The 17,637-nt window shown below is 37.0% G+C and overlaps 1 protein-coding gene across 2 annotated transcripts in view; it reads left to right on the top strand.

Moving 5' to 3' along the window:
- The window catches only part of CUNH8orf34 (chromosome unknown C8orf34 homolog), a 339,451-nt gene that overhangs the window by 66,841 nt on the left and 254,973 nt on the right, over window positions 1-17,637 (top strand). For both annotated transcript variants that reach the window (XM_056108308.1, XM_056108259.1), the window contains exon 4: window positions 8,614-8,742. In XM_056108308.1, coding sequence (XP_055964283.1) covers window positions 8,614-8,742 — 129 coding nt within the window. The remainder of the gene's footprint in view (window positions 1-8,613; window positions 8,743-17,637) is intronic.

Below are 17,637 nucleotides of genomic sequence, written 5' to 3'. Positions count from 1 at the left end.
GTTTAAGAGGAAGGAATTAACTCTAGAGGAGTTTAATAAACATTCTCTATCAGCACAGCTTTATTAGGGAATTGAAGAAAAAATAAAGGAGTATACATGCTATTATTCAATGAGGTCTTTGTTACCCAATGGTAAATGAGGGGGCCAGAAAGATAGTGAGTTAGGCTGAGCACATTTTTTTGCATGCAGTAGGCCTGGGTGTGATTCCCATCACTGAATGGTCTTCTGAGAACTGTTGGAAACAGAACCTAGAGTAGCCCCAAAAGCCCCACCATCCAGTGTGGCCCCTAAACTAAACAAAAACCATGACTAGAAAACTAGAAACTAATATCCCTCATCATGATGTGCACAACTATTCTTATTAAATGTTAGCAGTTTAAATCATGATGTACATGTTATACATTTAGATTAACATGCAACAATTTGTGTAATTCACCACATTAATATTATTGAGAAAAACTATCAAGTCATTTCAATAAATGGAAAAATATCAAACTTGGAACAGAAGACAATTTTCTCATCTGAATTAGGGCAAATAAAAAACTCTAAAACCAATTTTTATATATGTTTTTTTATTTGGAACCACCCCCAGATTTTCAGTTTTATTTGTATTTTTTAAAATTTTTTAGAGAGAAGTCAGATTCTTTAAAATGTTGCATTTAGAACAGACTAGTTCTGTTTTGATAAATAAGGAAAGTAGAGTAGCTATATACCCAGCAACATAATTTTTGGATAAAAGGAAAGGGCATGCATAAGTTTAGGAAAATTGCATGAACATGAGAAAATAAAAGTGATAGTTCAGTGTATGGAATATAGAACTGTATAAGGCAGAACATATGAAATAATGAGTTCACTAATTCAGTGTTAGCTGCCACTACAGTATTGGAATATTTCTAGTCATATTTTAAATTATAATATTTAGGAGAAACTTCCTAATAAAAATGAGCATTTATTAAATTTTGGAAGCAGAATCAGAGAATCTAAACTATTAGACTGGAGAGATAGTGCAGGGGTTAAGGCACTGAACTGCTGTCCTGGGTTCAATCCCCAATATTGCCAGAGGTCGATGCACAAAGCTAGGGATATCTATTGAACAGTGCTGGGTATGCCACCCCCCCAAAATGAATAATTAAAATTATAAAAAATGAATAAATAGTAACTCTGAAATCATTAGAGGAAACAGCTTGTTTATTTATTTATTTATTTATTTATTTGCTTTTTGGGTCACACCTGGAAATGCTCAGGGGTTACTCCTGGCTCTGCACTCAGGAATTACTCCTGGCGGTGCTCAGGGGACCCTATGGGATGCTGAGAATCGAACCCGGGTCGACCACGTGCAAGGCAAATGCCCTCCCCGCTGTGCTATCGCTCCAGCCCCAGCGTGTTTATTTTTTTGACTTAAGGATAGAAACTGTTGCAGAGGTTATGGTAATTTAGAATTTGATTGCTATATTAGAAAATTGTTGAAAATAAATTTCTTAACATTCTGTAGGCTATTTGTAAGTAGTGACCCTTTTGTGGAAGATTGGTCCATCTTAGTGGTGCTGTGTTCTGAATCTGCTTGGCCTCAGTGATGTCATAGATGGACCTAACTTTAGACTCTCACTGTCTGTGATTCATATATTACTGATCTGTTAGTGTTGTTTTCTTTCCATTTCTTCTGACTGTATTTTTTTGAAGTGTATTTGAATTATAGTACTGAATTTTAAGATTGGCTATGATCTAAATCATTAGGTTTTTCAATCCCTCTAGAGATATCTTCAGATTAAGGTTGTGTACTAGATTGATGGCCTCCCAAATCATCTTTCCTTATTTATCAAAACATTTCTTGTGAGAGACCAGAGAGTTAGTACAGGGCCTAAGACATTTGCCTTGGACATGGCTGACACCGATTTCATGGCTGACACTTATGTTCCCCCAAGCACTGCAAGGAAAATTATTTGAGCACAGAGCCAGAAGTAATTGAGTGTCATCCAAACCCCTAGCTTTCCCAGCCCCAAACCCCCAAAATATTTCTTAAATTGTTTTGAAATCAGTATAGTTAATTAGACTGTTATCCTACTGTGATTCTGTAATTTACTTGGTTGTCCTAAATGTGGTCCCATTGTTCAGAAGCTACAAAAGGGAAATTTGGCTTAGTTTTGCTCAAATGTTCCCTTCTGAGGAAAAGTTCTTGGGCACTGTTTGAGGTCATTGTACCTTCCCTGAACCCAATGGCTCTTTTTGTTTTACTTGTTTTGTTCTTGTTTTGTTTTGTTAATTTGGTTTTGGGCCACGTCTAGCAGTGCTTAGGGCTTACACCCTGCACTCAGGGATCACTCTTAGTGGACTTGGGGGACCATATGAAGTACCCAGGATCAAGCCCGGGTTGGACTCTTACAAAGCAAATGTCCTACCACTGTTTTATCACTTCAGCCCTTTGATGTTTTGTTTTGTTTATTTCGTTTTGGTTTGGAATTTGGGATACACCCAGTTATGTTCATCTTACTCCTGGCTCTGTATTCAGGAATTACTCCTGGCAGTACCTAGTAGATCATACGGGATGCCGGGGATCAAACTCGGATTGGCTACCCACAAGGCAAGTGCCTTACTCACTGTACTATTTTTTTGTCCAAATTTAATGGCTTTCAACATGATTGTGTAATTCTTGGGGGTTGAGTAGGCATTTCATCTTACCTGTGGTTGACTGTATATGATTTCATCAGGTGTTACATTTCCAAGGCCAAGAATGGTTGACACTTGGGTTCTGCTACAAATGGTGGTTATCTGATGTTAATGATTAGAACTGACTTATTTAGAAAATTCTATGTTCTCATTCTGGAATTTTTGTTTTGATTGATTCACTGTGAGTGAATTCACTGATTCACTGTAGCAAAATTCAATGAATTCACTGATTCACTGTAGCAAAACTTTCACGTTTGAGTTTCAATCATACAGTCATCAAACACCCAACCCTTCACCAGTGCACATTTCCCACCACCAAAATCCACAATCTCTCTCCCCCCCCCCATTCCACACCTCCCCCTGCCTGTGTGGCAGACAGTTTGCACAATACTCTCTTTCTTTACTTTAGTTACCTTCAATATTTCAAGACCCGTCCCACCACCACTCATACCTGCCGAAAAGGCAATGCTAGACAATGTGTTTTGTATTGCTTGTTATGGATACAATATAATGTCTCTAGGAATTCTAAAATTTTAATAATTAGGGTCTGAAGAGATCACTGCAGCAAGTTGCTCAGATCCAAGATTTGTTTTGTGTGTCTCTGGATCATGGCCGTGTGGGAGCTTAAGTAGATGGTGGTCAGGTGCCGCGTCATCTCAGAGTCCCATCGGGGTAGGGGGAAGGAGAAGGGCCCACTCCTCCCCTTTCCCGCGAGGTCTGGCATTTGCCACCACTGCTACTGGTACCTGGAGCTTCTCGCTAACTTCTTGAAAATGGCAGTCACCGGGGCTTCTAGAAGTCAAGTGGAGGGATGGCACCTGCCCCCGTCTGGAACAACCCAGTGGAAATGGCCTATTGGAAAGTCCAGGGCCATCTCTGCAACAAGTTGCTCCGGTTCGAGAGTTGTTTGTGTGTTCTCATTCTGGAATTTTGAGACTAAGAAATTCTAGAAGTCCAATGTAGAAATTAGAAAAATTCTTTAAAGAAAGTGAACAAAAGTACCAATCAGTGTATGATACTATCAGGCTGTGATACAAACAGTTTTATCTTCTCTTCTAGGTTTCTCCTCTTTATGCCTAGATTTGTCTCCAGGGTCCTGGGGACACAATCTGTGGGTATTTGCTATATGCCTGTAACTCTTTCTTAGAATCATTGATAATGGTAACTGTGTCCTCCTGTCACTGCTTGAACTAGAATATGTTGGTGTTAACTGACATCTGTTCTTGGGGTTTCCATAACAAAGAAACACAAAGGAATTTATTTAAATTATAGAAGTAATATTTGATTTTTTATGATAAAAATTTTTGAATATGGGGCTGAGGAGATAGTCTAGTGAAGTGAGTGTTACCTTGTATGTGCAAGGACCTGATTCTACTCCCAGGACCTCATCGTTCATCGAGCACCATTGCCCTGGTCACCTGGTGGCCCTGGTGACCTACAGCAGTCCTGAGATTAGCGGTGTTGTGTCACTCAGCTGGAGCATTGAACCGTCTAGACTGTTTGGCCAAATATTGCTAGAAGTGCTGCTTGGTAAGGACCCACCAAAGAAAATTCAAAAGAATTTCTTCTTCCAGATTTCTCAAGTTCAACTTCCTCTCATAGTAGTTTGTATTGTTTCACATCCTTTGAAATACTTTTCTTATTTTCACCACCCTTTATTTGTACAAGAAAATATAAAAAATACATGTGGATTGCTTTATGATACTGACTTTAAACTACATATTCTTAAAAAACTATTTTTCTATTTTAAAATGTGTTATGGAAGCATCTCCATGTTAGTAAACGTTTATTCAAGTTTTCTCTATTTGTATGCATATATATGCACTTATTGTACGTAGTGTACATAGTTTACTTTTAAAATGTGTTATGGAAGCATCTCCATGTTAGTAAACGTTTATTCAAGTTTTCTCTATTTGTATGCATATATATGCACTTATTGTACGTAGTGTACATAGTTTACTTATGATATAATTTTTTTATTCTCTTACTATAGCATAGTTTACTTATGCTATAATTTTTTTATTCTCTTACTAGGTTATCTTTTTAGTTTTGCCACCACAAATTATTTGTTAAAAGAAATAAATATATCATATTTTCAGACAAAATAAACAGCCTTGTATATGGATAAATAAAGTGTTCATTATATAATTTACTAGACTTAGTATTTCTGTGTCAGTATAGTATTTATTATTATAAATATTGCTGCACAATCTTAGAGGTGGAAGAAATATATATATATATATTTGAATAGTGAGACTATATTTCCTCTAGCCAAACCACATAACTATTTTTTTATTTTGAAGTGGTATATAGTTTTGAAGGACAGAAGTCCTGCAAGGTGTCTTTAATTCTCTCTGTTTTGCTTCTCACATAAATATTATTAATAAATAAATAATAAATTTCTGAAGAATATTTATGATGAGAAAAATATTTGAGTCCTTTTAAGTATCTTAACTTAGTTGATACATAATTCTTAAAAGTAATCTTCAGGTAGAAATTTGAGAAATTTCTGCTGTATCTTATTTCAATGTTGTTGCTGATAGAAACATTATTTTGCTGTCTTTTCAGGTGAAATTTTTAAATATATTTTCTTGATCTTTAAATTTTTTTTTGTGATCATAAGGGTTTATTTGAACTAGAAACAATGGACCCTTTCACTCAAGAGCAAAATTTAGTTCTTCAGTCTTTATTACTTTGTCATTAGTTTAATTTAACACTTTAATAGTTACTCTTTTCAAATTATAGTTAACATGACTATAAGAATGCTAATGTATATGCTTTGGGAATACATCCCTCATCAGTGTCCTGCATCTCTTCTGGTCCTCTTCCACACACCACTTGGTAACCTTAGTTCTATAGTCTAGGGTGTATTATCTTTGGATATGGCTATTTCCCTTTTTGTTTCTTTATATATCACATATTAACAGATCACACCATATTTATCTTTTTTCTTTTGTACTATTTTTACTTAACATGACATTTTAGGCTGTATTTTTATTATAGCAGAAGGCAAATTTAACCTTTTCCTATAGCCCAATAGCACTCCATTGTGAGCACTCCATTGTGTACATATGCCAAATCATTTTTAAATCCACACATCTGTAATTGAGAATGTGGAATGTTTTTATATCTTGGTATTACACATAGCATGGCTATGGCCATAGGTGTGCATGCATATGTATTTTTAGTTTAATGTAGTATTTGGAGATAGATGCCAAGAATAACATCACTGTGTTATTGGGATATTCAGTTTTCAATTCACTGAGATGGCTTTATATTGTTTTCCATTAGATGTTGGATCAGTTTATATATTCCTACCAACAGTAAATTGAGTGAATTTTTCACTGATCCCTGCCAATACCAGTTATTTCTGGTCTTTTCGATATATGCCATTTTCACTGGTGTGAGGTGATATTGTCATTTTTTTTTTGCACTTCTCTGACAATCAGCTGAAAAACACTTTTTTTTTTAATAGGCCCTTGGTCATACATATGTATTTAAGGGAGTATCTGTTCATCTTCTCTATTCATTTTATGCTAGGGTTGTTCTTCATATGTTTAACTTTGAAGTGCTTTATATATATTGCATTTTAGCTCTTTGTTGGGCTGGAGCAATAGCACAGAGGGTAAGGCATTTGCCTTGCACAAGGCCGATCCGGGTTCAATTCCTCCGCTCCTCTTGGAGAGTCCAGCAAGCTACCAGGAGTATCCCACCTGCACAGCAAAGCCTGGCAAGCTACCCGTGACATATTTGATGTGCCAAAAACAGTAACAACTAGTCTCACAAGTTATTGTGAGACATTACTGGTACCCGCTCAAGCAAATGGATGAACAACGGGAGGACAGTGCTACAGTGCTATTAGCTCTTTGTGGTGTGCATATTTTTTCTTCCTCTTAGTAGAGTGTCTTTTAATTCCTTCTCTGTGCCAAGCCTTTTTAGTCTGATGAGGTACGAGTTGTTTATTTTTAATTTAGTGTTCTTTGCCAGTAGAGTCAAATCATTGGTGACAACTCTGGTCAATATCCAGTAGAGTTCTGCCTGTTTTCTTTATGGATTCTGTTCATTAGAATTTTACCAGAACATACAAGGCTTTGTTTGTTTGTTTTCTTTTTCTCTGATTCTGGGGATTCAACCCATTCAAGGCAAATGCTCTGGCTGAACCACATTCCTGGGCCCCATTCAAGGTTTTTAATCCATTTTGAATTAACTTCTGTGTGTTACATCTAAGTTCAGCTTCAGTTTTTCACAAATGGTGTTTTCACACCACCATTTGTTGAAGAGACTTTCCTTTATTCCACTTAATGCATCAAGTTATTTTGCCATTAATTTTTTTTTTTACATAAGAGAGTTTGTTCTGAGCTCAATTCTGTTTCATTGGTACAAATGTCTGTTTTTATTGCAGTACCACATCATTTTGCTTTATCTTTATAGTGTAGTTTAAAATTAGGAACTGCAATGCCTTTCCTTTTTCTGAGAATTGTTTTGACTTTTCAAGAAGACTTATGATTCTGTATAAATTTTACTAGCATATGTTATAAATCTTGAAGAACATCATTGGAATTTTGATAGGGATTGCATTGAATATATACAGTGTTTTGGGGAGTATGGTTATTGGTACAGTGTTCACTCTAATCCATAAACATAAATCAATTTTTCATTTCTTTGTAAACTCTTTAATTTCTTTGAAGAATAACTTATAGTTTCGGTGTGTAGTCTTTCATATCTTTTTGTTTGTTGCTTGTTTGTTTTTTGAGCCTCATCTGGCCATGCTCAAGGGCTGTTTGTGTCTCTACCTCAGATCCTGGATCTGTATTTGGAAGTAGTTTTGGGGGGACTTTCAAAAGTGTTGAGGAAATATCCCAGATCTCCCACATGTAAAGAGTCTACTCGGCCCACAGAGCTATTTCTCTGGTCACTCTTTTTTTAAAAAAAAAAAAAACAAGCATTGAGTCCTATGTAATTAATGTTTTAGGTTCCAATATATTGATTTTTAAAATTTCTTTCTCTTCTAGTTCATTGTTCATAGAAATACAACAGATTTTTTTGTACGCTGATTTTATAACCTGCTACTTTACTATTGGTGCCTGCTCGAGCAAATTGATGAACAACGGGAGAACAGTGCTACTTTACTACATAGATTCATTATTTCCAATAATTTCAGTGGACTCTTAGGATCTTCTATGTATATCTTGATGTCATCTGTACAAATTCATCTTTTGCACTTTGGATTCTTTTTCTTGTCTGGATGCTGTGGAATTATAGTGCAGAAATTCAGCATCCCAGCCTTATGCTTGATCTTAGAGGGAAGGCTTTTAGTTTTTTTACTATTAAGTACAATATTAACTTGCTCTTTCTCTTTAGTGACCTATGTGTAGTGACTCTATGTGTTACTAAATCCAGTTAGTCACTCATCACTTCATTTTTGTCTTCAAACATGTCGCTATGTCTTGACTAATAGTATCATCTCTCTTTGTTCAACTAATTTTTCAATGAAAAAGATTCTTTCTCCAGTGTAAATTTAATGAAATATGGGGAATATCTGTAGGTAAATAAATTCACACTTACTCAGTCTTCTCTTTTCTTAGAAAATTCCAAGAATATCTTAATATATTTATTAATAAATGCACTATTTATTAATTTATTATTACTTTTTGCCTTTCATCATAGAAAATACTTTGTATGTCTTCCCCTATTGAAAAATAAGTATTTTGCATCAATACTAGAGTTTTCTTCTTCATAGACAATGTTATACTTCTTTTACTTATTCACTTACATTTTTTCTTAAAACACAACTTTATAAATTTTATTTGCTCACAATACTACCATCTCAAGACTAAAATTTTACCCTGTACATTCATCATAGATCAATCCTTCACATGCTGATGAAAAGTTAAGTTTGTATCATTATGTAGCACACAATTATGACATAATCATTTTTTTTAAACGTAGCGCCAAGGTCAGTAGAGCATCCTAAGTGGAACTGGCGGAATAAAACAGAAAACCGTGATTTTGATGAATTGAACCACATCCTTCAAGAGAGCAAGAAACTGGGAAAAGCCCTTGAGAATCTCTCTCGAAGTAAGTTCACTTACTTGATTATAATTGGAATTCCTAACCAGTATTAAAACAGAATCATTCATTACCATTGCCAGTAAACCATTTCCAACATCCTCATTATAATTCCATGGGAGATTAGCGCATGAGATTGAGATTTGAAATAAAGATTGATCTTGCATATTACTCACCCTTGTGGTCTTGCATATTAGAGATTTGTGAGAAGACTAGTTATAGAATATTGAGGCACCAAGGCTACCCCACCTCTACCCCATCATGATACTCCATGTTTATCTCTCTCATGAATTGTCACTGAAAACAAAAATGCACCTAATGATATAATCCTCGTCTTCTCTTTTGAATTTATTTGTTTTATGTCATCTTAATGTGCATCTGTGTGGATAATCATATACACACAAACACACATACACTTACACACACTTACACACGGCCTTTTTCAGTTTTGCTATTTCTAAACTTATAAGGATATAAATCTTCCTAAAATGCTTTCATAGCCTATTGAAGTGCTTTATAACACAGAATTTCAATAATGCAGTGATCCTGTGATCTAGGAACCTGGTTGGAGGATTTGCTGTACCGTATCAGGCATATCATTCAACCTTCTGAGTCTAAGTTGTGTCATCTCCAAAGCAGAAAGATTTGGTTCTGTCTCTTTCTTCTGATGGTGCAAAGATTCAAAAAGATAAATTTCAAGTTTAAAAAACTTTTCAATATTATTTTTATGAGAGTAGGCAATCTGATATGCTGATTTGATAAGTGCAGTTCACAGAAACTTTATGGTGTCAGAAGTATTTATTATTTATTATGATCTCTAAATATCTCTCAATTTTAAAAATAGGCAGGGGCTAACAGTAGTTAACCTTTTACGTACCATGGAGTATGAAAAATGCTAAATTAAACATTAGCAAGTTCTGGTGGGTTTTTTATTTAAGTATGTTAAAAAATAGTTTTTACTAGTTTCATGATTTGCCATCGAGTTAAACTTGATAGAGGACACATATGTAATATATTGTAACATATATTATAAATGCACTAATATTATAATTATATAATCAATTTTATTTAATTATATGTGGGATATAGAGATTGCTTCTCCTCTCTATTCATAACTCACTGGAGACATTTTTTAGACTTTTTCTGGAATTCTTTTTGAAAATTAACCTTCTAGTTGAGATAAGATATTATTTTGTCATTAGTGCAAACTCTAGTTGAGATTTGGGAATTCTCTTCATTTGATCTGAATTACTTTCACAACAAACAATGGCAAAGTGAATCTTTTTGTCAGTATATTATGTTCATGGCTGGAATGATAGCACAGCGGTAGGGCATTTGCCATGAGTGCAGACGGCCCGGCCTAGCCGGGTTCGAGTCCTCTGCCCCTCTCGGAGAGCCCGGCAAGCCCGGAAACCAGGAGTATCTCGCCTGCACTGCAAAGCCTGGTAAGCTACCCATGACGTATTTGATATGACAAACACAGTAACAACAAGTCTCACAAAAGAGACGTTACTGGGCCCACTCGAGCAAATTCATGAACAGCGGGAGGACAATGCTACAGTGCTATTATGTTCATGAACAGAACCCCATGTTATTAATGTGACAACTGGCTTGTTAGGGCAGCACCCACAGTTCTGTTAAAGTTCTTAATTCATCTACTATCATGAGTTAAAATATAATTGAAAAATATGACTAATTATTGCATAGATTTTCAGGTAACATGTTTGTACACCAAACACACATTATATGTGTTTTAAATATAATTTTTATTAGGTATTTATTAGTTTTGTTTTGGGGAGGCACACCTGGCTGTGCTAAGAACATGCTTCCAACTCTGTGCTCAGGAATCATTTTGGTTAGTCTCAGAGGACCATATGTGGTGCCAGCAATAGAACCTAGGTTGGCCACACATGTAAGGCAAAACATCTTATCACTGTACTATTTCTGTGTCCCTGAAACTTCACCTTTATTTACACCTTTTTTTAAAGAGCTAACTTGAATCAAGGACACTCAAGATAATCTCTTTCAATATATCCAACTATGTGACAACTTATTAAAGGAAGTACTAGGCTGTTACATTTTACTGGACTCATGTAGACTCTAGTGGAACAGATTACTTATATGTGTAATTAGTAAACAGTTTAGAATTTAGTCTGCCACCAATGTTAGTAGTGTAATCATTTTTTAATTCTAATTAGGTTTCAATATCCTCCAGCTAAACTCTGTTCAATAAGAATGTAAAATGAGCATCCTGTGTATTTTTTTTATGAAGGAGTACTACTGTTTATTCAGCAACTTATTAGCTGATTGAATTAGGCATGAACTCCACCTTACTTTTTTTTCATTTTTTATAATTTTATTTATTGAATCACCATGAGAGCAGTTACAAAGCATTCGGGTTTAAGTCTTGGTCATACAATGAAACACGTGTACCTTCACCAGTGCCCATTCTCCACCCCCCAAATCCCCAGTATATCCCCATCCCATACCCTCCCCCTACCTCTGGGGCAGATGATTTCCACATTACTCTCTCTCTCTACTTGGATTACATTCAATATTTTGACACCAGACCCACCATTATTATTTGGGATTTTACCCCAACAGTCAGATCTGAAAAGGCAACAGTAGACAATTTGTTTTCTATTGCTGGTTATGAATAACATATGATGTCGCATGGCTGCAGTAGTGGCTGTGCAATTTTGCAATTTTGAAATTTTAACAATGAAATCTGGAGGAATTTCTGCCAAAAGTTGCTGGGTTCTGAGATTTGTTCCTGAGTCTCTTGGATCATGGCTGTTAAGCAGCTTGATCAGGAGCCAGAAAGGCCGTTCATGGACTTGTTGGGACAGGGAGGAAAGGGCCAGCTCTACCCCCATCCCGTGAGGCCCCACATGTCTCATTACTGAGGCCACAAACCTGACTGTCCAATGGCCTCTGGAGGATGGTGGACACCAAGCCACCTAGAGGGAGCAAGCAGAGAGATAGCACCCTTTTCTCCCTGGAATGGGCCAGCAACAGTAACCTACTGTGGGGTCCGGATGCATTTCTTCCAAAAGCCACTGGGTTCTGAGATTTGTTTCTGAGTCTCTGGAATCATGGCCGTTAAGCAGCTTGATCAGGAGCCAGAGAGGCCATACCTGGATGGCAACTAGGTGTCTTGTTGGGACAGGGAGGAAAGGGCCAGCTTCACCCCCATCCCATGAGGCCCTGAGTGTCTTGTCACTGCAGGCCCAAACCTGACTGTACAATGGCATCTGGTGGATGGTGGCCACTGAGCCGCCAAGGGAGAGCAGGTGGAGGGACAAGCACCCTTCCCCCCCTGGGGTGGCCCGGCGACAGTAACCTACTGCAGGATCCGGACACATTTCTGCCAAAAGCCACTGGGTTCCGAGATTTGTTTCTGACTCTCTGGGATCATGGCCGTTAAGCAGCTTGATCAGGAGCCAGAGAGGCCGTTCGTTGGCAGCAACTCAGGGTCTTATTGGGACGAGAGGAAAGAGCCAGCTCCACCCCCATCCTGTGAGGCCCCATGTATCTCATCACTGCGGGTTCAAACCTGACGGTCCAGTGGCCTCTGCAGGATGGCCGCCACCAGGCCGCCAGGGGAACAGGCCAACGCACTAAGTCTATTCCCACCTGGGTGGCCCAGTGCCTGTAACCTACTGCAGGGACTGGACGCATTTCTGCCAAAAGCCGCTGGGTTCTGCGATTTGTTTCTGAGTCTCTGGGATTATGGCCATTAAACGGCTTGATCAGGAGCCAGAGAGGCCATTCATTAGCGGCGATTCGGGGTCTCATTGGGATGGCAGGGAAAGGGCCGCCTCCACACCCATCTCGTGAGGCCCGCGTGTCTCTTCACTGTGGGCCCAAACCTGACTGTCCAATGGCCTCTGGAGGATGGCATCCACCGAGCTGCCAAGGGGGAGCAGGCCGGAGGGACAGCACCCTTTCCCACCTGGGGTGGCCTGGTGACAGTAACCTACTGTGTGGTCTGGACACATTTCTGCCAAAAGCCGCTAGGTTTCGAGATTTGTTTCTGAGTCTCTGGGATCATGGCCATTAAGCAGCTTGATCAGGAGCCAGAGAGGCCATGCCTCCAATTTTATAGCTGATCCAGAGCTGTTTTGTGGGTGTGTCTCCCACATACCTAACTTTTGGCTGTTTACTTTCTTGGTAAACTTTGCCTCAAGTTTTTGGTGTCTGGCCAAAGCCACAGCAAATTTTGGGGTATCTGGAAGTCTGAAGGAGCCATCAGGCTGCTTATGCACTTGCCTCACAGGTATAGATTGATCTGCTTGTGGCACCATATCCCCAAAGTCCTATGTATTTTTTATGTAGTTTAAACATGCACAATTTGAAAAAAGTCCAAATAAATCTATACAATTAATTTAAAAGGTATTTTATTTAACTTAATATATCAAACCAATTATCTGTTTAGCTTATCACATAAATTTGTTACAGAGAGACTTTATATTTTCAACACTCTCCTTACAGACTGCTATGAATTTTAATTTGCAGTATATCAAATTTGGGCTAAACATGGCTACTGCATGGTGACTCCTATATTGAACACCACAGTTTTAACTGACTTAAAATAAACACACACAGATTTTAAGTTTCCTTAGCATCAGAATTTCTTCTTAAATTTCAAAAGGAATTGTTAGCAGTCATTGTTTTTCCTTTACCTTTCTTTCACTCCTTACTGTGGTTATATCACTTTATCTGGAGTCTAATGAAATATTTCTTACTATGGTAACCTCTTGGGACCAATAGGTCAAATGAATGGATACTATACAGCTCTTCATCTTATAGAACTAATCTGGGAGGTTTTTTTCTTCTTGTTCTTTTGTTTGGTTTTGTTGTCACATCCAGCATTTCTCAGAACTTACTCCTGGCTCTGTGCTCAAAACTCACATTTGGCAATGCTCATGGGACCATGTACATACTAGGGAGTAAACCTGGTCAGCATCATGCAAGGCAAGTGCCTTACCTGCTATACTATCTTTCCAGTTCCTGGTCTCATCATTTTAACATTGTCTTTTTCTCTGCATTTCATTAAATATTTTGACTCCCTTTGTTTTCTAAGACTTCACTATCATTTGATTCCCTTTGGTTTCAATATGCACCATTTCACATAGATTTTATTCCTTTTAGATTTTGTCATCCAATTTTTTATATCAATAAGTCCCTAGAGCATACTGGATATATGTGAGTGTATCATATCTCATCTCTCTCTCTTTCTTCAGATATAACCTTTAATTTGCATTCTTTGGCTTAATCATGCTTAACCCAAACTGGAATGCTTCTAGTCTCTACTCCTGGCCTTTACTGTTCATTACTAGTTACCAAATCTTACCTTCTCTCAAACATGCCATGTGTATTCTTCCCCTTTTAATCTCTATTAGTGTAGAATTGTCTAGCTTTTATACCCTAGATACATATGGAAATGGTCTGAGGAATAGGGTTCCTTTCACCTGTGCTCATAAGTTTTTTTTTAATCTTTTTTTCTCCAGTCAACTCAAAGTACAGTGTTAGAATCTAAGGCAATTATAGATTAATGTTGTTGGTTAATCCAGATTTAGTGAACAGATTACCATTCATGTTAAATCACTGACTAGAGCTTTTATGAATAATGAAAGAACTCAAGTGGTTGGCAGAAGAGAAGATGGATCTTGATGGTCCAAGAATGATAATAGCAATCTTAATTGCCGATGAAAAAATAACACATGACCTTTTTAATTCACCAGTGATGAACCACAATTTTTTTTCCTTTTTGTGTCACACCCAGTGATGCACAGGAGTTACTCCTGGCTTTTGCATTCAGGAATTACTCCTGGCGGTGCTCGGGAGACCATATGGGATGCTGGGAATTGAACCCAGGCCGTGTGCAAGGCAAACACACTACCCGCTGTGCTATCACTCCAGCTCCACCCACAATGGTTTATCTAGTAAATAGTCTTAAGTGCTGAAGATCATAATAAAAAATGAAAGCATATGACACATAATTGTTCATTCATTCATTTCCATATCCATTTCCTTCATCTAAAAACATTTTATATTTTTCCCTATTTCTATAATTATTTTATTGAGTTTTTATAGTAGTATTTTATACTTGAAGTGAAGCTATACCAAATCACCATCAGAGTGTAAGTCCCTCTACCCATTATCCTGCAGTCCTTCACCCCATCCTACCTCTGTATTGTCAGATACCAGTTCTTTTGATAATCTCAGTATTTGTTTCCCCTAGGAATTGTCTAGTGTCCTTCTTTGCTTCTTTATATTCCACATATGAGTAAAATAATCTGGGATTTGTCTTTTTCCCTTTGGATTTGCTTCTCTTTGCATGAGTTCCTCCAGTTCTATTCAACTTGCAGCAAACTGCAAGATTTCACCTATTCTTAAATCTGAGTTATATTCCATAGCAGTTTCTTCATATACTCATTTGTTCTTGGACAGTTTCTTTTTATATCTTGTATATTATAAATAAAGCTATGATGAAAATAACTGTACAAATGTCCTTTCAAACTAATGACGTAGTGTTCTTGGGGGTAGATGCCAAATAGTACAATTGCTTTGTCATATGAAAACTCTATTCTTCATTTCTTGAAGAGTCACTGAACCATTTTCCAGGGAGATTGAACTAATCAACAGTCCCACAAACAATGAATGAGAGTTTCATTTTTGCCACTTTTCCATTTTGCCAGAGTTTCACTCCTGTCAATTCTACTTGCTTCCCAACTCTGATATAAAGCATTCTTGCTGGTTTTAGGTGAAATATCTCCTTGCCATTTCACAACGACGATCACATATATATATAATATATATATATATATATATATATATATATATATATATATGGTATGGAGCGATAGATAGCACAGCGGGTAGGGCATTTGCATTGAATGTGACTGACCTGGGTTCGATTTCCAGTATCCCATAGGGTCCCCCGAGCAACCTATGAGATGTTTTACACACACACACACACACACACACACACACACACACACACACACAGCCATGGTGACACAGCAGTAGGGCCTTGCACGCAGCTGACTGGCCAAACTGTGTTCGATTCCTCTGCCCCTCTCAGAGAGTTCGGCAAGCTACCGAGAGTATCTCGCCTGCATGGCAAAACCTGGCAAGCTACCCGTGACGTATTCGATATGCCAAACACAGTAACAAGTCTCACAATAGAGACGTTACTGGGCCCGCTCGAGCAAATTGATGAACAATGGGAGGACAGTGCAGTGCTACAGTGCCCTGTTTTTAAAGTCATTTTTAAGTTGAGAGTTCTGTGCATGTCTTAGATACTAGTCCTTTGTCTTATGTATGGAGTACAAACATTTTCTTTCAGCCAGTGACTGCAATGTTTTTTAATTTTAGACTGCTTTTGTTTATTTTGCTTTTATTTTCTTTGTCAGTGAGGTGTTATCAATGAAAATCTTGAAGAGTCCATACTGCTTTCCTCAATATATATTACAGAAACAAGTCTGATATCCTTGATCCATTTTCAGTTGACTTTCGTGTATAGGATAATATAGGGCTCTGATTTTTTTTCTTAATGTGACTATCTTGTTTCCCCAGCACAGTGTGTTAAAGAGGATTTCCTTCTCCACTTTATGAACCTAAGCCCTTTGTCATAAATTCACTGTCCATATACTTATCTCTGGATTTTCAATTCTATACCACTTATCTGAGAGTCTTATTTTGTTGCAGTTTTGATAAAAAATAGTTTTGAAGTATGGATTAAAAGTCTGGGAATAAAGTGTTTCCCATATTTCTTCTCATAATTGCCTTGACTTTTCTGGGAGATTTATGGTTTATTATATGTCCTTGAAAAATGCTCTGAGTAGTTGATGGGGACTGTGTTGCTTCTGTAAATTGCTTTTGTAAGATCATAATTTTAACAATGACGATTCTTCCAACCCATAAACAAAGAATATGTTTCTATTTCCTGTGTCTTATTTCTTTCAGAAGTAATTTATAATTTTCACAGATTGGTCTCTCTACTCCTTTGTTAAATATTCCTAGATATTTGAGCGTATCAAATACATACACAGTTGTAAATAGCATCACTAAAAAATTTCTTTTTCTTGTACACCATTGTTTATGCAAAAGAACAAATGACATTTCTATTCCTAAATTTGCAGCCTACAACATTCTTGTATAATTTTTTTCTACAAGTTTTTCAGTGGTTTCTAGGGTTCTTTGTGTACAGTATTCTTTGTGTACAATTTAGTGTTCTTTTTGTACAAAAAAAGAAGAAAGGAAAAAAAGTCAAACTATCACCAGAAAATTTGACTTTTCTTTTCTTCTTTTTTTTAACCAATTTTAATTTCTTTTATTTTTTTCTTGCCTACTTGCTTAGGCAAGGACTTCTAATACTGTTTTCAATAGTAGCGTGAAAGTGGACATCTTTGTCTTGTGCCTCACCTTAAAGAAAAGACTTTTAGTTTTTTGTCATTAATAATGATGAGAGTTATAGGTTTACTTTATATGGCCTGTAAAATAGAAATATATGGTCCTTCCATCCCCATGTATTTTCATCATAAATTTTTTCACATGTTGAATGTGTCATTGATTTCCGCATTTCTGTAGACAATCACTTAATTTTGGTCCTTCATGTTACTCAAGTAGTGTAGAACATTAACTGCTTTACAGAATGAGCCATTGTTGTATTCCTGGATCAAATCCCACTTGATTACCACACATGATATGTTTAATGTATCAATTTTTTTGACTCACTCAGATTTTAGGATCTTTGCATTGATGTTCATTTGGGATATTGAACTAATTTTTTTTCTGCTTTACTAATGTCTCTGTCTTTTTGTCATAGAAACTATAGAGAGATGTGTGTTTCTTCATCTTTTGGGGAGAACTCGAGAAGAATAGATAGAAAGATCT

Source organism: Sorex fumeus, unplaced genomic scaffold (assembly GCF_029834395.1).
Source record: "Sorex fumeus unplaced genomic scaffold, SorFum_2.1 ptg000002l, whole genome shotgun sequence".
Taxonomy (NCBI): domain Eukaryota; kingdom Metazoa; phylum Chordata; class Mammalia; order Eulipotyphla; family Soricidae; genus Sorex; species Sorex fumeus.
This window is presented reverse-complemented; position numbering and strand designations above follow the sequence as displayed.